The sequence below is a fragment of the Pyrgilauda ruficollis genome, unplaced genomic scaffold, assembly GCF_017590135.1.
Source record: "Pyrgilauda ruficollis isolate IOZ18807 unplaced genomic scaffold, ASM1759013v1 scaffold25, whole genome shotgun sequence".
Lineage (NCBI taxonomy): Eukaryota > Metazoa > Chordata > Aves > Passeriformes > Passeridae > Pyrgilauda > Pyrgilauda ruficollis.
This window is the reverse complement of record NW_024523822.1, coordinates 7,257,531-7,277,595: the sequence shown is the minus strand read 5'-3', so window position 1 is coordinate 7,277,595 and position 20,065 is coordinate 7,257,531. Positions and strand designations below refer to the sequence as shown.

Sequence of the window (20,065 nt, the reverse complement as noted above, 5' to 3'; positions counted from 1 at the left end):
CATCATCCAGGTATGAATGATGATGGGCCTGGATTTGCCTAGCAACACAATCAGATGTCTGCACAAAAGAGGAACAAAAATCCATCTGAAAAATCTCACGTGTTCCTTACAGGCAACACAGACAAGGCACCAGAAGAAGGGCTCATCCTTTGAAATGACACAAATTATATACAAGCATCAAGACATAGTAAAAAAAAAAAAAAAAAAAAAAAAAAAAAAAAAAAAAAAAAAAAAAAAAAAAAAAATTAAAAAACAAAAGGGAAGGCAACACACTGGGAAAATAAATGGGATTTCCATAACAGCTCAGCAAATACAACAATAAGGAAATGTCTTTTCCAGAACTACCATAAAATCCTGCATTTAGCTTTTAACATTTGGAGTCTCCAAGCAAGTCCAGAAGATACTCCTCAAAGAGACTTTTAAGAGAAATTATTAAGGCAGTTTCACTGACACTTTTTTGGAAAAATTTTGAGCTAGCTGCATGTCTCTAATGAGTGTTTAAGTCTGAGAACTCAGGATGTTGTATTTAAGAATTTCTTTATTCATTATATGGATGTAATTTCCTCAGAGAAAACTCACATTTTTGGCAGTATCTAGATTTCTAAGTGTAAAAGAACAACAACAAAAGAGGAATGGACACCATGTTTATGTGAACCTGACTGCATATAAGAGAAAACAAGAACGCTGCTGCTATGTTTTCTTACAGAGTGCTAAATTAGTATAATGTCATGGGAGAACTAAGCCTTCTCTAATCCTTATTTCTCAACTCCAGGAAGATCTACACAGAAGTCAGAGAGAATGGAGAGAGCCAGCAGAGAGAAAATAACGCAGTGAAACGATGCAACTCAGGAGTAAAAGAGCAGAAAGTTAATACTTAAACCCAGCCCACAGGAGTGCCCAGCGCTCTGTAGATAGCAAAGCACTCACAATATTCACTGCAAGTATCATCTCCAGCTTATAAAGCCAAACTACACAGATTTCCCTCAAATAATTGCATTACTTCTTACACTTTTAAAAATCAATTTGTGACATGTTGTCTCACCTGAACCTGACCCAGAAGAATAATCATCATCATCAATTGGATAGACGCCTGATGCTTCTTCAACAGAGCTGTTGTCAAGGTATAAATCTTTATCAGAGGTCAAATCTGCTCTCTGGAAAACAGATAAGAGGGAATGGTTAAAAAGATACCAGTTCTCCAGTGCAGCAGTCTCTTCATCTTCAGTTCTGTTTTCTAAGTTGATGGTGGCACACTGAAGTTTGTACTTTCAGTTTATGCCACGCATTCATCTAAGTTGTTAAAGAAATTTAACAGTGCAAAAAAAAAAAAATCCAAGGCTGCACAATGAAAACCACACTTCATCTCATTAAATGCATGAATGAATAAATAGGATTTGCAAATATACTCTGCAGAGCTTCTGTAACAAGAAGCAGATCCGAGGACTAAAGCCTTCTTTCAGGATTTCAAATATACAAATCTATAGGCTGTCACATGAAGTCTGTCAATTTGATCTCAAATGAGAAGGAACAACAGCATGTATCAAAAACTATCTCACAGTTTAATCAATCCAAACCTCACTAAACTCTCTAGTCATAGTTAGAATGAATGACTACAAATGTTTCTAAGACAGTGCTACTGATTAAGGATTATGACATTTCCAACCAGATCAAACAGCATCATGCTCCAATTCCTAAATGAACACATCTCTCCTAAAATTTAACTGCATCTTCAAGAGGGTAAAATCAGGTTTCTTGTGGCTATCACCACATTTCTACATCTGCAGGTATTTCCCCACTAAAGAGAGATTCTGTTAAAATTAGCTCAAAATAAAACAAGGTATCAGTCACCTTTTAAATTGACAATTCAGGCTTAGAAAGACTAAGAACTGTTTTCCTCCACCTCAGATTGCACTTTCTGAACAGAGAATAAACTTTCTTGGGAGAGCCAGGTATCTTGGATGGCTAAGAAGGAACCTGCCACTATTATACTCCTATTACTTTAACCAGCACTTCTGTCAACGCCTGTTTTTCATGAATTTTGAAGAAAATAAGACAGTTATAAATGGAACTTCAAGTAAAAAAACCCTAAATAATAAAATGCAATACCAAAATTCATCTATTCAGTATCTCATATAAGCACTCGATTCTGCTCCTCCAAGTCCCAAAGTTTTCCCATTTACTTATTACTGCATGGCACTGACTGTCCCTTTAATTCCACCCAACATTTACTGTAACTTTCCTAAAGGAGTACCAAACTGTGACTGGGGTAACTCCTGCATGCAAAGACTCATATCTGACTTTACAAGGTAACTTCTTCCTCAGAGGTCTTCCCCAGACATCTAAAATTATTGTTGAAGACATTAATGATTTCGTTTTAAGATTTTTTTCTGGCAACAGATTCCTGTCTAAAGCTTCTTCACAGCAAAACACTGCTCTTCAGTCTGATCTACAATAAAAAAATATTCTTTATGAAAAGCAGAATGGCCATCCTGATTATTACTGTATTTCAGAGTAAAAGATCTCTGCATGGGGGATACCTAACACTTCTCTGAACAGCTCTGAACTAACACAGTATTACCCCTGTAGTTTGCCTCTACAGAGGAAAAGAAAACCCACGTGATTCTTGGTCAAGTCTACTCCTCCTATGGCCACTCTTACATGGGGGATATATGGGGGGGAAAAAGTGCCCTTATTAAGATCAGCTTACAAAGACCTGCTCTGATTCTGCTGCTGTTAGTTCACATGGTGTGACTGGAACTGGCTGCAGTCCAAAGCAGAAATTCAAGATGATGTCTGGTCACCATCAAACAATTTCTTTACAAAATTACACAAATTTAATTCCTTTAAAAGATGTCTCCAAGGGAAGTCATGAAGTACCTTAGTAGATGTATAGGTGGTATTGTAATTAAGACACAGCTGAGACTGCTTCCGTATAGGAAAACAACTCCCTGTCACAGGACAAATATCCTGCTCTTGATCCAGCTGCCACAATGGACCAAGCCACTTCACCCTATTTTGCTTTCAGACACAATCGTGGTACAAAACAGACCACTCCTCAATATCAAGCAGGAAAAAACAAAACTTTTTTAAAAGGACATGCAGGTGGTTGGCTGTAAGTATAGGAAAGGCATACTATATTCAAAACGTATCAGAGGCAGTGAATATTACCCAATGCTACGCTGGGAAAAAAAAAAAAAAAAAAGAATATCTACATGCAGGAATTTCCCAACAATGGAAGTTGCTTTTGATAAGAGGTGAGAAACAGCTTGAGTTTGCAAAAGGCAGTCTTCACGAAAACAGAAGCATCACACAACCATGCCCAGAATTTTTAGTGTTCAGTAAAAATATGAACTTAACAATAAATTTATTCCCTAGACCATTTCCAACTTCTGACTGTACCAGAAGCAAGCTGTATCAGTATTCAAAAAAAAAACACCCACTTTTCCTTCCCCACTCAAAACAACCACCCTGCTTTCTTGCTCTTCCCAGCCTCAGAAAACCCAGAAAAGACAGAAATTACTCGTGACAGTTCTTCTAACAACTCAGTTTCTGTAAGACACATGAGCAGCTAACCCAACCCAGCCCAAGCTGCAAGTGCCTGGTCAGCCAGGCTCCCCACCATCATATTCACTCCCTTTCTTTCAATGAATTATGTCTCTTCGGCTGCCAAAAGCTTTCATTTCTCACTATGTTGAGATGTTCTCAGGATTTAAACCAGCTGAACACAGAGGAACAGAGATGGAAGAGAAGCCTGGGCAGCTTTCAGCAGGAATTTGAGTATCTGTTGTATTTTATTCTGAGGATGCAAAGAATACAATGTGAAACATTTAATATCTAGTACTGTGGATGGCACAACTCCATCAGAATGAGCCAACTGTTGCCCACGGTCTTATAGAAGCAGCACAATATTTACTACAGGGAGAAATACATGGTACAGTGAATTGCAAATGCATTCAGATCAGCCATCAAGCTCCACTTGAGGAAGATGCTTTGCAGCCTCTCTGACCAAAGCCTCTTGCCTCAGTTCAGCCTGTTTCAGTACAAATTATTCTTGTCTGGTGGAACTCAGGCAGAACACATGCATACTCTCAAATCAAAGGCAAAGGAAGCATATTCTAGCTTAAAAATCTACAAGCATCTGCACAGATAAATGCATTCATTGCACTGTCTTTGCAAGCTGGCCTGTAGACTCGGGGTAGAAGCACCCCCTCTACACCCACAGCTTGCACCTTTTATCCCAGTTGCTCAGAAACACATAGATGCCTTAGGCCACTTGGAATAAAAACTGCCTTAAGGTTCAGAATAAAAAGAAAAGCCCAACAGTTAACAAAAAACCCCACAGCCATTAAAAGAATTCTGTGAAGATTAAGCATAGAAAAATGAGAGAAAAATACTGAAAATAAAAGAATACTTTATGGTGTTTAAGTCAGTACCAAGCACTGAAGCCTTTAGACTTTACAATTCTACGTTAAGCTATGTTAAAATAAACTTGATTTAGTATTTGCTCTAGAAATGTTTTCTCACTTGTCAGCTGGGAATCCATGGGGGTCCATGGACTACTTCCAGGATGTTCACAAAAGACAAGTTGGAAAAACAAATCTGTTGTCAGTAGGCTTGGACACAGAAAGGTCTGTACCAGCAGTTCAATATATTTAGGAGGAAAATTTTAAAAAAGTTGGTAAATTATAGTTCCATAAAAGTATTTTTAGGTATTACGAAGACCAAATATTTCAGTGACTATTTCCTGTGGCTAACAATTGAAATGAGAGTACTCATGTCACTTTTATGTAACAGCCTTATTTTCAGACCTATTAAAATGGCAGGAACACCAGGCAAGGATGTCTCTGTTATCAGCCCTTTCATCTGGCCCTGAAGCCACAAAACTGCTCGTTACCTTTTGACAGAGATTGCATTCTCATCTATCTTTGTTATCCCACTTACATTTTTATTCCAAGAATATAAAGCTGCAAAATCCTGTGACCTAAATACTTCACATGCTACATTCCAATGATCACTGATTCCTGCCTGGTTATTGGCTACATTGGCATAAATCTAAATCTCGTGGAAGTAGTGTAGATTAGCACCCATTTAGTACTAGATAGAAGATATTTCCATACCAAAAACATGTTGCATTTGGAATCTCAATGTCTTTATTTTACTGTATTTTACATTTACAGTGATTTTTAATTTAATAAACTGGGATCATCCAGGACATATTTAAAAAAAAACAAAAAACCAAACAAAACCAACCAAACCCCAAACCTCTCATTTTGACATTAAGAGAGGAAGCAAAGCAAAAAAACCCCTTCTTCCTGTCTCATCATCTCATAAAAGATATAAATCATCCATCAAAACTATACTGACAAAAAATTGAAAACAATCATCAGACAATGGGAGGTTTGGGAATGGATAGCATATTTTGTCTGAAAAAATACAATGTGCCTTGTCACAGCCATTCCCTTTTCCCGTGCTGCTGTTACTGTCAGTCCTCCCATTCCATGGGGGTGGTTTAGGAGTAAGACATTAAAGACTTTTATGCCATGTGGATGAAGCCAAGAAAGCCGGTGTGAGCAGCAATGAAGGAGTAATGTCTACCATGGCTGTCGTAGCTGTTGAAGCTCAGACACTGGAGCCATGAGTAGCTGACACGTGGAAGGAAACACTTTATTATTTACAGATGAACTCAAATTTTTGTTCCCTGTCTTTGGATATATGCATGGGACAGAGAATTTGAGGTTTGCAGCTGTGTTACTAATGATTCTTTGCCTCCCTTTTTCCCCAGATGGAATTCTTTTAGATGTAACCCACTCAGTATGCAGAGAACCAGAGACTAATATTTTAAGAGTGATGTTGTATTACAAATATCTAAGCCAGAAGTCTCTGAAAACTTGCAAGCATTACAGCTGTTGATCAGGCAGAGTTCTTCCATGTAAGAAAGAGAAAGAAAACAGATTTTCTCTTGTATTAACACACAGTGCAGTTTCATGTATGCCCATATAAAAGCATGCTCAGCTGGTGAGTCTGAGTTCACTAAAGTGCTGTACACTACATGTATGAATGCCAACTATATGAATGCATTCATCCCAAGCCTGAGACTCATTGCAGAGGTTCCTATCGAAGGCTGGAGAAAAGGCATTGTGTGAAGAAGATGTATTTCCCTCTAGGCTTCCTGCAAAGGAACTATCATCTGCCATGCAACAGGATTTAGTACTAACAGATCTCAGCACTGCTGACCTTGAAGCTGGCAGGTGTATTCCTATCATTGCTTGCCCATTCTTTGCTTTCCTTCATCACACTAGGAAAGGTGAAACTGTCCCATTAAGAGTTTGTTAACTTTGTCCAGGAATGAGAGACATGATTTTAAACAAAAAACAATAACAAAACCCAAACAAACCAAAAAATAACCTACAAAAAACCCCACGAAACCCAAAAAAAAAAAAAAAGAAAGAAAAAGAAGTACTAAACTTCAAAATCAGATTTTCACGTCAAAACACCATGTTCTTCCAGAGAAACATGCCAACCAGAAGAGCATCCACTTCCACTTCTCATTGTGTTACTGGTTCTCAGAGGTGAGCCTCTCCTGGCTCCTTCAGCCTGCAATTTCCTATGCTGCCCACACGTATCCAGCTACACACATGTAATTTTGATGGAGGATTTTGTGTTACAAGGTACGTTTACCACTAGCTGTCTTCATACAGATGTCTGCCTTTCCTTTCACTGACATGCCCTATGGTTGGCCACGGCAGAAAGGGAGAGCAGTAATCCCCATTGTTTCCTTCCAAGGTGACATTGCCCACTTTTAAAGACTCACAGGTCAAAGTCTTCCCAGCAAATCCCACCTCAGGTGCACTGTGCCAACCACAGTGGAGCCTTCAGTGGAAGTGCTGGTGGGGGATGTATGGTTGTGGGATTTTCTGGGAAGTAAGATACCAATAATTGGTGACATTCTTTAAGCACAACACTCTAAGGACTCCCAACTTTCTTCCCTGGAGGAACCACCGTGCTTGCACAATGCTGATATTAGTGGAGCAGTTACTGGCTGGAGGAGAGCTGACCTGCACCTCAGTCTGGGAAATCGTGATCACAGCCAAAATATCCTTTCCATAACGACAGGCCCCGGACTGAATTTTACAAGTTTGAGAGCAAGGATTTTATACAAAAGACAATGTATTGCTCATTTCCCCCAAATCATTCCAACAGTTACCATCTCCCAATTTTACCTCAAAATGGCTTTAAATCCTTGGCAATCCTTGTGCCTATCCGCACACCCAGTGTGAAACCTTGCAACGGGAATTGCCTGGATCTGCAAAAGCCACCCCCTTCTCCACTGCTGCCTTTGGTCAATTAAATAACAAGCCTTGACTGCCCTGACTCATTCTGGAGAGCTCATTTCCACAGGTATTTTTAAAATCTTAGAGGACATTTGCTGTCCTTGCTCAGGTAAGAGTGGAAGAGCAAACTGGCTTTGTATGGGTGTCCCTATGGTGCAGTGTTTGCCGCTAGCAAACACTGTGTTGGTGCCCGCAGTGGCACTGTCATCCTGTGCGGTGCACAGCAGAGCCACTACTACAGCTGGAGCACCTGCCAGAAAGATTATTCACGCTCCTTGTACCTCATGTATAACTTCCTGATCCTGCACAAAACTATAGCCTTAGGCCTCCACTCTCTCATGACTGATAAAGAAAGGGTTTGACCGTTCATGGCTGTTGAGGAAAGGCAGAAAGCCCAAAATAAACACAAGTACTACAAACTACTTCTACTACTGCTAGTGCTCAACAATACAGAAGTCTACCAGAAGAGCTGATTTACAGAGATTGCCTCATGTCAGAGCCAAGAGTCTAAATATGCTGGCTTTTAGGATGCACACAATCTGTTACGCCAGACTAATTACCAAAACAGAGGCATGTGTGACAGGGATGGCATTAATAAAACAACTCTTGCTGGTGTCAGGAATTTCAGCAGTCTATGTCATGGCTCACACTGAAAAAAAACCACACCGCATCCAAGGAGACACCAACAAGCCACCACCACGTCAGCTACTGTTCACTTACGGCCATACACCGAAGAAATTACAGTGCTGCAGTTGATAGGTTTGAGTTCACACTCTTCATGAAGCCACAGAAACTCATGTGCCTGTTTTCTAACAGTCATCTGTGCCTTTACAAATATTCCCTAATGTGCAACTACATGCCGTATGGTACACAGTGTGGTAAGTGAACTTAAAATGGCAACAGGAAATCTTGTTTAACCTTAAATGTTTTTCTTCCCATTATGAAGACTCACCAATCTGTGCAGTGGGTCTTTGGCCTGCTTACAGATTTGCAGCTGAAGTCTGTCCTATCTTAAGGAGAAAGATAAATGTCCTCTGAAGTTTTGGACTGCTTGTGATAAATTCCAAAAGCCTCTCTTTCCATTTATTTTCACAGTGTCTGATTTCCAGCTGTGTATGATTTATCTGCTCGATGCACAATGAGACCAAACTTTAGTCCTCACCCAGAAATTGTCTTGCCCATGGTGGGACAGAGGTTGCTGTATGAAGATGGAGGAAGGAGATGAGCAAGAATAGCAGCAAGACAAGGCGGAGCTTTCTCTCCTTACTCAAGTACCAACAGCATCATCTGTGATGAAGGACAGATCAAACTTCCTCCATGGTCTACACATCAGTTGCCCTACAGCCTGCCTAGGCTATTAAATTAGGCCCAAGCTCATGAGTAGTGTTAAAGGACTGCTAGCTGAATGAGACCATAGTTACACCACTCCAAAGATATATTCATCATCTACCTTGAGAAAGCGACCAGTATCTTCATTCAGTTATAAAAACTTTCTGCAAAAACCAATCTTTACCTCTGTGGATCTTTGCCACCATGATAGTACACTGAAGAGCAGCTTTGCACAGGTTACAGGTTACGACCAAGACACCTTCCTAATTCCATGACCACATTAAACTTACTCCAACCTCAAAATGGTTACTTAGAAATTACAGAGGGGCCCACCAAATCTGACATCAACAGTGAGAGTCTGATATCTGAGTGAAACAGTACTGCTGTGCTGTTTCTGTGACCCCCCAGCCTGATGTTCTCTAACTCCACACCATATGGTCTTTTCTTGTATGTGAAACCCAAAAATGAATGCTGCAGTTGTCTCCTTCACCTTGAAAACCTTAAGACTGCTTAACAGTCAATTAGAGTACACGTGAATTCCATTTCCCATGTAGAAGAAGAAGCCTAGTATCCAAGTTTCTCTGGGTATCCCTAAATTACAAGATTCAAAGCCCTTCCAAGCTTTCATGCCAAGCTATCAATCGGAGCAAAGAACAGTTTATTCTTCAACTCTGCCTCTGATGTAGGCACAATGCAACAGGGAAACTATTTTAAAGGGGCTACAGCTGGATCAGCTTCCAAAGTGCTACACCACACTGAAATATTAAAGGGCAATGTACAGGCAAAACAGCATCAGAAGCAGCAATGTGCATCACAGATTGATTAATCTCAATTAGCACAGCAATTTCCTGCACATTTTCCAAGAAGCATCCATTGGTTTCCCTAAAAATAGGATCAAAATCACCATGCAAATTGTTGTCACAGCTCAAAATGCTAATCAGTTTTTTAAGGACACATCAGGCCATGTGCAGACAGGTTAAATTTAAGGCACAGCTATGACTGAGAAGCTAAATGCACTCCTTTGAAAATGCTGAATGCAGAGGTCAGCCTGTCTTTGAATCACCACTCACAAGTCTGACAGTAACAGCAGAAGCAGGTAGCTTTTGGCGTAGAGGTCGTAACTGCAAGTACCTGCCCCAGTCAGTGCTTTTAAGTCTAACGCACACTGGCTCTTCCACGCACACCTCCTCTCTCCTTTCATGCTTTACTGATCCTTTTTGCTAATCAATCAGAAGAACTAACACTTACATTTTCCTCCCTCCTCTTGAGAGTGTGGATGAATGATTAAAGCTGCCAGGGTAACCTCTTTGGCATGCATGCCAATAACTCCCCACCTAATAGCCTTTCCTCTGCCTCACTGCCCTGGCCCACTGGTGATTACTGCAATCCCTTGAAGTGGTCAAATTGCAGGGCAGACCCCATGGAAACCTATTTGGAGTTGTTCTGGTTCATACCAAAGAATAATGTTTTTAATACAGATTGTTCTTTTTAAAGCTCTACAAAAGCAGCTGTAATCAATCGTAGTCGGAGCACTGCAAACCTCCACCAGGTTTCGGAAGCCCCATATTGATTCCTTTCCAGTCCACCGATTTCAGCAAAATAACCCCACGTGAGGAGCTGAGAGTCAACTAACATGTAATCACTTAATTTAAGATCTCTCTGCCATTGGTAGCAAGAACTAGCAATAAACTGTCTCAACCAGTTACATTCCTTCTGCATAAATAGGAAAGTTATATATAAAACAACTATATTATTATGGTTACATTAATCAGTAATTAAATACTGCTAGCAAATGTTATGCACAGCAACTGAAATTTGCCAGAGATGAGGAGGAATCAGACTTCACAGTTCAAGGAGTGAGCATTTCCAGTTCTGTAATGCATAATCTGTTATTCAACAGGGCCTTACTCACTGAACAACAAGGTCAGTGACTACCCCAGTGGACACTCCTGTTTGTCACCTGCAGCCATCAGCACTCCTGGTCACATCCCACCAAAGCTGCCCACAAGCAGAAAAATGACTGCTGGTAGATCTACAATCTGCTTGATGTTTCTAAAATTGTGTGCAGTTGTAGCAATTAGCTGCAGGAACTTCCCTCCCTCCCACAAACACATGCAACCTATTTCAGAAGGTTAACTCCACTAAATTAAGAGAAATCCTGGATTCTCTAGAACGAAGAGGAATGCTGGTGGTAGCATATTTATATCCCAGGCTCTCCAGATTCTTAGTTAAGGAAACTAGAGCTCAAAATAAACTCTAAGTATGCTTAAATGGAATGCCTTTGTACCAGGTCTCTCAGTTTCACTGCAACAGAATATGTAGACTGGGCACTCAACACAAGAACAATTAATCACTCTATAAACAAATATACAAAAACCACCCAAATCATCATCTTTGTATTACTTCGGGTGCTAGTAGGGAAGATAATGTGCTCGAAAGTGGTACTGTATAGTGATGCAAAATGCAAACTGAACTGCAGATCAATGTGAATTTTGCATTAGCCAGAACATGCTGGATATGCTGACTTCTTTCTCCACTCCAGGAAAACAATCACTTTATTTATTCAGGTAACTACTTCCAGCTTGTTCAGTGGTGGCTGGAAGCACAGAGCTAGAGGATTAGCTTGTCCTAGGTCAAAAGCACTGGTAAATTCAAAACTTGGTTAAATTAGGCCACAGTCACTGTTGCCAGATGGATAAATGGTATCACTGCTACTCCTTCAAATGGTATAGGTTTCTCAGACACCAACAGCAAACACAGACAGCATTGAGACACCAGGTACAATCGTGTGAGATACCTCTTTGTATTCCAGATCCACAAACGGAAAGACAAAAAAGATTATTTTATTGCTATTTCCAGGTGTCAACTCATCTCACTGGTTTCCAAGATTAAATTGCTGGATTCAGCACTCTAATCCCATCTTACTTAACTGAATTTTTGCTACAAAGGCTTGGTTTTCATATCCTCTTTGATGCCTACAAAGATAAGAAGTGAGTTTACTTCACACAGGATAAAACATCATTCTAATAACTTCCACTATAAAAGCAGTTGAGTGAAATCAGAGATGGGGTGGCTTGTACAAGATATGCTGCTTCAGAAGCAGTCTTCTGTCTGGTATGGTGCCCTTCAGGCACGACTCCCCTCCTTCCACCACCAGGGAGAAGGAACCGGCGCAGCACCGGCACAAGCCTGCCTGGCTCCCCAGCCAAAGAAGGCAGACAGGTTGTGCTGGGGGGGACACAGCATCCTGCCAGCAATGCCAGACAAACTCCTAGCCAGCTGGGGCTGAGGCAAGAAGGAAGGATTGATTGTCTCTCCTACCCTCCCTTGACTTTGACTTTCCTGCCGGCTCTCTGGGGCTTGCAGTGCAGCATCAGACTGGACAAAGGAACCATGGGGACAATTTCTTCTGAAGACATACACAGCCCAGAGCTGCGTTAGAAACTAGATGGATATACTGAGCAGAACCACTACAAGAGAATTTTAACTGTATAGTTAGGAATGTCTCCCCACATGGTTGCCCATATCAACTGCACAGCAAGACAAACCAAGGCAGAGCCTTGGTGAGGCAGTCTGCTGGGAGCCTCCAAACTGCACTTCCACACTGTAACAATTAACAAGCATTCTTATTCCTGAGAAGAACCAGCAAACATGTCTGCTCTTAAAAAACCCCACTAATGTATATGGACATTGGGAGCATCAGGCTGAAACTGTGCTATAAAAGGTACACTGAAACAAAAGGGCTGCTCCACAAGCAGTGGAAGGGCTGACAACAGATTTCCAACACAGCTTCCCCTTTCCTGCTTCTTTCCTTCTTTGCTACTGCCTCCCTGTGAGTTGTGCACATGGCAGAACATGGATCAAAAAACTCTGAAGATATAGGAATTTCTCAAAACTCAAGTTTCAACTGGAATTACATAAGGGACTATTTTCAAACAGCACATAATTTTTTTTTGTTTAAAGCGCGTTAAGAAAGATGTTGATTTAATTGAAGTTTTATTGATAACAATCTCTCCCAGTTCTCATAAGCAACTACTTTTAATAGAACTAAAATAAGCTTTATATTTATTACCTTCAGCTGACGTTTTAAAAATAATGCTATATATAAAATGAGCACCAAAAGAATTAATACATATGTAATGAAGATAAGGATAAATTACACTGTATTTGACAAATCTACTTCTCTTGATTCAATGGAAAGCAAGCCAAGTAAGTTGTTTGACAGCATTTTTAACAGTCATAGATCTGACTGAAGAGTAAAATACAACAAAGACTCGGTAACAGTATTAAGTATCTTCTAACAAAGAAGAATTCTCTCTTTCTTTCTAGCATTCATACTTTAAATCAGAGTTCTGCTGGAGGGAACAAAGATTTCTGTATTTCTATACCCAAATCTCAAATCTTCGTATATCTGTCCCAGCACCATCAATACAAGGTTAGCACCACTCTACAATCTTTACTGCCTTATCAACAGTCTACAGCTTTTAAAAATCTATATGCCTACAAAACCTCTGGGAGCTGTTACACATTGAGGATTTCACAGCATTATTGACCTGGGCAGCCTCTTTATCCTCAGTAAGTTATTTTAAGCAACTTTCTGCCAGCAAGCAAGTCTCTTTGTTAGGCTTTGTCTGTACGATTGCTAAAGCACAGCTTACAATACAGCACAAAACAGGGAGCAACTAAGCAGAAACCAGAGTGAGGTCTGTCAAATTCTCTTTTTATTTCTTTTTTTCTCCACTTTCCTGTTACGCTTCTAATACCCTACAGATCACTGCCCTGCTGCCAGGAATTCTTCCATGCACCTGAGCCACATCCTAAAGGGAATGCACAGCAGACAAAAAAGACTGAATCCATGTGGTTTTGGGACCATGCTCTCTAACTTGCACACTTTCTTTTGCCTTCTTTGTGTATATATATATATATATACACAGTGGAGAAACAGAACCTGGCAAGTGTATTTACTTACTGAGTAAGTAAATACATCACCTGGCTGAGAGGCTGAGGAAGAGAACTATAAAGAGAGGTAAATTTCTCATACTTGGAACTCAAACCCTGAACATTCTGCTCAATTCTTAAATCCCTTATCAGATAAAGGTCTCCAGCCTGAGGATCAGAATTCTTTGGCATGGTAGGAAAAGCAAATCTCAACCTGATACATATCGGCATACATCAAAAAGCAATCTCATGGTCTTCTGCAGGCTCGTGCCTGGAGGTATCAACAGAGAAGGCCAGCGCTAGCACAGCAGTCTTCCTTGGATGTAACCTATGAACAGCCACAGTCGAGCAGTCAAATCTATGCTGCTTCTAGTTTTCTACCGACAAAAATATTTATGAGGCGATTCTGTTTGAGGGAGCAGCTCTTGCTTGTACTTTTACTCTGAAGCTTCGTATCTTGAAAGCTTGTGTGCCCAGCAACCCATACTATCCCTTGGTGTCATCAGAACTACGAGGACCTAAATTGTTTTCATCCAAGGGCACATCATAAAATCTACTAACCTGACGGCCTACACAGGCACAGAGAAGATTTAGATGTGATACCAATTTCTGTATCACACTTGATGACTAGACTCTCAGCTGAGGACCAAGATACAAAGTGGAAGCTGCCCAGGGAGAAGGGTAAAAGAAAGAGATTTAAACTTTAATCCACAAAGTCTTTGCTAGTGTTTTTTTATTTCTGGGTATTAGATCAACTTTCCTGTTTCCTTGTTAAACCTGTACCTTGTGGAGAGAATGGAAAGAATAGATGTGTTATAAGTTATGAATTCTGTAATGCTTGCAAGTACCATAAAACAGCTTTTAACCAATGTCCTATGGAAGTAAGTAATTCAGCACTGACATCTTTCTGCTACTTAACATGGTTAAAGGTTGGCAAAAATAGCAGACAAAATGAGTAAGTAACCTGTCAATCCTGTGTTATTCTAGATAAAGTGCAGATGTATTCCAATTATCTGCACCTTATTTCCAACAGTTCTGCTTCAAGAATACAGCACATAATCTGCTCCATATAGCTGTCAATCAAATGGACAAATTCCCTTAAGTTTTCATTGCAGATATGTCTAAAGCAATTGCACTTTGCAAGGGTATCCCAAGATTAATAACAAAACTTTAATTCAAATCACACATTTTTCTCTGCAAGCAATAAAAAAGGTAGCTACACTGATGGCATTAGAAAGCTTCTTAGCTCCTCTTTCTGTTTGCTTCAGGAAAAGGGTCACTCAGCACTTAGAAATGGAACCAAGGAAAAGGGGTTTCATCAGTCTAAGTGTTATGGATGTCAGCTGCTTAAGAGACCTGACCTTGCACAAACTTGCTCACCTCCCCAGATCCTATGAGCTTAAAAAAAAAATCCAGGGACAAAGAGGGAAGGTGTAAAAACTCTGCTTAGGGAGACCATACAGCAAGACATTCAGACCACTCCAAGACAATGCAGAATAGTTCTGCAATGTTCCTAGTGCAAACTTGCATGTGTACATCTAAGAAAACAGAGGTCAAGAAGTGCATTTCAAATGACAGCAATGCAACTTGAAACAGCCTTTAAACAGAATCATCTATGCAGCTAGAACTACAGAATGCTCATGTAATGTTATTTTAGTAGAAAACGTACAGGAGTGATCAAGAATAAACCACTCCTCAAAGGGTAGGGCAAGAAGCGTGTAAATCAGGTTTCCTCATAAACATACATGAGCAAGTTGGATCAAGAAGTTATCAATAAATACAATTCTTCAAACAACACAAATGGAAGGAGCTTTTTATGGCAAGCTGAGGAAGAACATAAGGAGGCAATTGCCACATGTCACATCATGGAAGGCAGCATTTGATTATTTGCTTTGACAAGACAGAAAAGATCAGAATAACACTTTCTTATGTCTTTCTCAGGGACAACAACTGAAGAAGGACAGATGATGACCAAGCAGCATTTGAGAACTGAGAATGTAAAGATCATTTCTGCTGAAAATTAAAGTCATGTCACTTCATTCCACTTCATAATGACAAGATAAACAAGGACCTTAGGCAGAGGAACAGAATAGCTACAGTTATTTGATAAAGGAGAGTCATCAAGCCATTTAATTTAAGAAACATGAGTCTGTACTGGACACATCCCACATAAAGTAATGATACTTGTCCAGTGAAATACATAGCTGCACTTCACTTGCAGAAAAAATGGTCTTATCAAGACATACTGACACCTCCTGAGTTTGCTGTGCTGAAACTGCTCACCTCACAGCCTGACAGAGCACGGGCCCCTCTGGAGAACGAAGCCCCAGCCCAGCTCCTGACAGGGACTGTCCTTCCTCCACTAATTACATGTGCACACACACAGGCCCACGCAGCAATCCCCTGGGAAGCCTCTAATGGGCTGGGAGAGCCGATTACCAATGGCTTACAGCTCAGATGTGTGCAACTGAAAGGCTTAACAAGCCTCCATTTCATTCTTTTTAAGTTAGTTTGAAGAGGGGAAAATGAATGGTTATGAAGAACATCACCAAAAAAGTGACATAAAACACAGCGGAAAGCAGTGGGATAATGCCCCAGGTCTCACTTTCTGGAATGAGGTCTGTGTCAGAAGCCTCAATGCCTCCCAGAAAGGCAGAACTTGCTCTTTATTTTCTCCCCAAACACCATGTCCTTCATGAGGTGGTTTACAATTTTAAAAAGACCAAGCCATGCTCTGCAGGTCTAATATTATCAAAATCTGCTTTGGAGGTTGCTCCCTTTTCTATGACAGGCCATGGGGCAGAAAGGAGAAGAAAAGGTCCATCCAACCTGACCCCTGCCCACAGTGCCAGCAGCTACTGGCCATACCACAGCAACACTTCTGCTCCTCACATGCACCATCTCAGCAGCCACCGGATTCAGGCAGGCAGCAAATGGCACCAGGAGACAAAGCTGTCCCTTTGGGCAAGCTGCAGCCTGCTCTTACAGAAAATTTCAGCAGCATTTTTCTTCATTACTTTCCCAGCAGGGCCAGTTTGAAGTGGCCCAACATTAGCATTCAGAGAGAAAAAAACCCAAAACTTATTTTGTCATCAGAAAGCTGTGGAGAGGTTTCCAGCAAGCTATCTTCAGGCACATGCCCACTGGACACGAATTTGTCCCCACTCGCTTTGTGGCAGCTCCAACGCAAGCCCAGCAAGTCATTGGCCAGCCACCAGGACTTGCTTTTTTGAAACCCCACTTTGAGAGGATGGGAGAGGGCTGTGCTGTTCCCCTCTCTGCATTCATTACTCTCTGTGCCACATTTCAGAGGTAACAAAAAATGGAAAGCACTTGGGTTGCGAACAGCCAAAAGCAGTCCTTTGGCACTAGCTGAAAAAAAGGATAAAAGTGGCACTTAAAGATCCGACCACAAAACCTCAGTATATACAGACCACATATGGAGGAAGCAACAGCACTCATTTTTTTGTCTGTTCTCTTTTAAAATCAATACATGAGATTTAAATAAAGGTATAATTTAGAATATCTCACCTCATTGCTCTATCTTACAATATTTTAGGAAACTAACTTAACATCCACTATTGATGTATAAACAAGAGATATATAGTATCCTATATATCTTGGGATATCCCATTATCAATTTATAATCAGCTCTATCACCTATAAATTAAAGTTCATGTCAGCGAAAGAGTCACTAAAAGGAGCGAGCTTCTCCCTGACTTTCAAGCCTCTCCTACTGAATCACACAGCTGAAGGTTCCATTTTGTTGGAGAAGGCTGTCATTCATGACATTATGCAGCACTGAAGGAGCCAAACAGATTAAATGGACATCTGCATTTCCAATCTGCTATAAAAGTGGTTTAATACCAAGCAGTGTTTAAACAGTAAAACTGTCTGCAATTTCTGCTCTATAATCTGTGAGTAATCAATCAGTCTCAATGCTGAGCTTCCATTACTGCTTCTCTGCAAGTAGATGGAAAAATTTCCAGGGCACATACTTCTTATTTATACCCCAACACTAAAGAGGAATTAAACACAGATTCAGTCTGCATTCACAGTGATCCTGGCACACATCAAGTCTCAGGCTTGTGTTTTCAAAGCAAAGCACAGAAAGTACCGTGAAACATCCAGTTATGGCAGCTATTTGGCATTTTACTTCCCCTCTGAATGCACCATTGCAATAAATACCCTGAGGACTTGCCAAAACAAAACAGAGTAACCCATCAGAGCCCTCATCCTCCTGCTCTCTGAAAACTCAGCACCTCAGAAGAGAGGTGCTCAGCGAAAGCACAGGATGCAGCTGTGGTCCCATGACACCAACGGAGTCTGGCTGCTTCCAGCTTGGGAAGCCATCCCAAGCAACAGCATCAATCTCAACATCTTTCTCAGACTTGTTGCTTGATACTGTAATGACTGTGGGATTAAGACTGTGATGCTGGGGATTCAAAGGCTTACTTCTTTTAACAATGCAATCTGTGTTGACACATTTTGCTTATCATGTAAGTGTCCCTTGCTCTAGGAAGCAGACACTACGCAGAAAAGCTGTGCAGATCAGCAGCTGATGTCCCTGCTCAAGAAAACTGAAGGTGTTTCCATTTAAGCAGAGGAAGACCAAGAAGGAGACATGGGGACTCTGACCCAGGTTGGAGTGAGGCCAGAGCTAAAGACAGGTAGTTCCCAGAGGCTCAGTGTACCTTGTGACAGGGTCACCCCTGGATTACACTGCTGCCTCAGCTGGACATGGGCAGGCCCAGGCCATCCCTCTTATGCAAGAGATGGCCTCCAGAGTGGATTAATGCTCAGCCTTTCACCTTCCTTAATTCTACTGTGCACAGGTTGTTGCAGTTCTGACAAGGTATATAAAGCATGATTAACATAACCACCTGTTCACCCCTTTGATACCAAAAAGGTGACACCTTCACCACTGCCACAATGCCAGGCTTCATGTGACAGAGACCCTTGCTTTTACTGAAGAGGTCATGCAGGTTGTCCCACAAACACACTAGGTTACACCATTCAATTCAGCGTGGCAAAAGTCAAACAGTTCTTCCTAACAGGGGTATCAGTGGCTGGATTCATATGTCTCAGCTGACAACTACTTTAAAAGCACCCCCTGCCCCATGAACTTATTAATCAATACATTCTGAGAGTATAGCAAGTGCCCAGCATGCTGGGCTGGACCAGGAGCTCAGAAGATGGGCACTGCTCCTCACTCAGCTCTGCTGCTGCTGGCAGCCACCAAACCTCAGTGGTGTCTCCTACATGGGACGGGTGTTTCAGCCAGCCCCACAGGAAGTTCCACAGCCTGAAACATAACATAAGCCTTGGATGAAACCTAATGTATTTTTCCAATGTTATCTGCATATACTCCTACTCGCTGTGTCCCTCTGCTTGGCACAGGGAGACAAAGGATCAAAGCAAGTCCTTGAAGAGTCACATACACATGCCTTTCCCTCTCAATACCTATGTACAATTAAGTTTATTCACTACAGATAGAGTTCACTTGAGATTTTGAATCCACTGGCCTCATGCTGGTTTATCCAGTTCAGAGCTTTGGCATTCTCAGACGAGACTGAGGAGGCGGAGAGACAAAGTCACTCGGCATTTCAAGCACCTGATTTTACTTCTATGCACAGCAGCTAAATTTAAGACCAAAAGGTCCTTTTACACATCAACGGAGAGAGACACACTCCAGCAGGGTGCTCACAGTCCTGATTTTATGTTTGAATTCAGACTCCTCAGCTAACAGTTGCACAGTCTTTCCAGCACATGGTAAGCAAGGGAATCAAACTGACTGAAATAGCATGTATGACATCAGGTTCCAGTAGGTCTGAGTGAGTTTTGGAATAATGGTAAGAGAGGCACATTACAAAACCAGCATATTATCTGCATCTTCCAAGGGAACAATTACTGTGACAGCAGCACATTTACAAAACTCTGAAAAACCCTCAGTATCTCAGAGCTGCCATGAGATGTGCTGAAGAAAAACCCGAACCGCATGACTCGGGGCTCCAGACACATACTTGTGCAACTGATGGTTTCAGTAAGAGACCTCTGTTCATTTGCAATGACACAGTATAACCCAACCAAGTAGGTGACTTGTCCCAGGGCTGGAACAGCAAGTACTCATTTCTCTGGACAGTTTATAAGGAAGGGAAAAAATAGCAACCACAGCATAATTCCAGATTGCATAGCTCTTTCAGCTAGAAGCAGCTGTATTTCTCTGGCCATGTACAACTGCAGCTATTCCAGCTATACAAGCACCTGGATGTCACTGTCATGAAATTAAATGTGCAGACTTGGCTGTATAGAAAAGCAGTTCTGGATAATTAGCACAGCATTACATGCCAAAAAATTCTTCCAGGTAAACTTTTTCCCTTTCCCTCTGCTTCTTATAGTCACTTGTTGACAGATATGAAAATTATGTTGTTCTACACTTGGAGAACTATAACTCTCCTCCAGTTCTT

At 41.1% G+C, this 20,065-nt stretch overlaps 1 protein-coding gene across 1 annotated transcript in view; it reads right to left on the bottom strand.

The window, feature by feature from the left end:
- SDC2 (syndecan 2) overlaps nt 1-20,065 on the bottom strand; it is a 60,182-nt gene that overhangs the window by 11,145 nt on the left and 28,972 nt on the right. Inside the window, exon 2 of the mRNA XM_041470708.1 lies at nt 1,043-1,154. Coding sequence (XP_041326642.1) covers nt 1,043-1,154 — 112 coding nt within the window. The remainder of the gene's footprint in view (nt 1-1,042; nt 1,155-20,065) is intronic.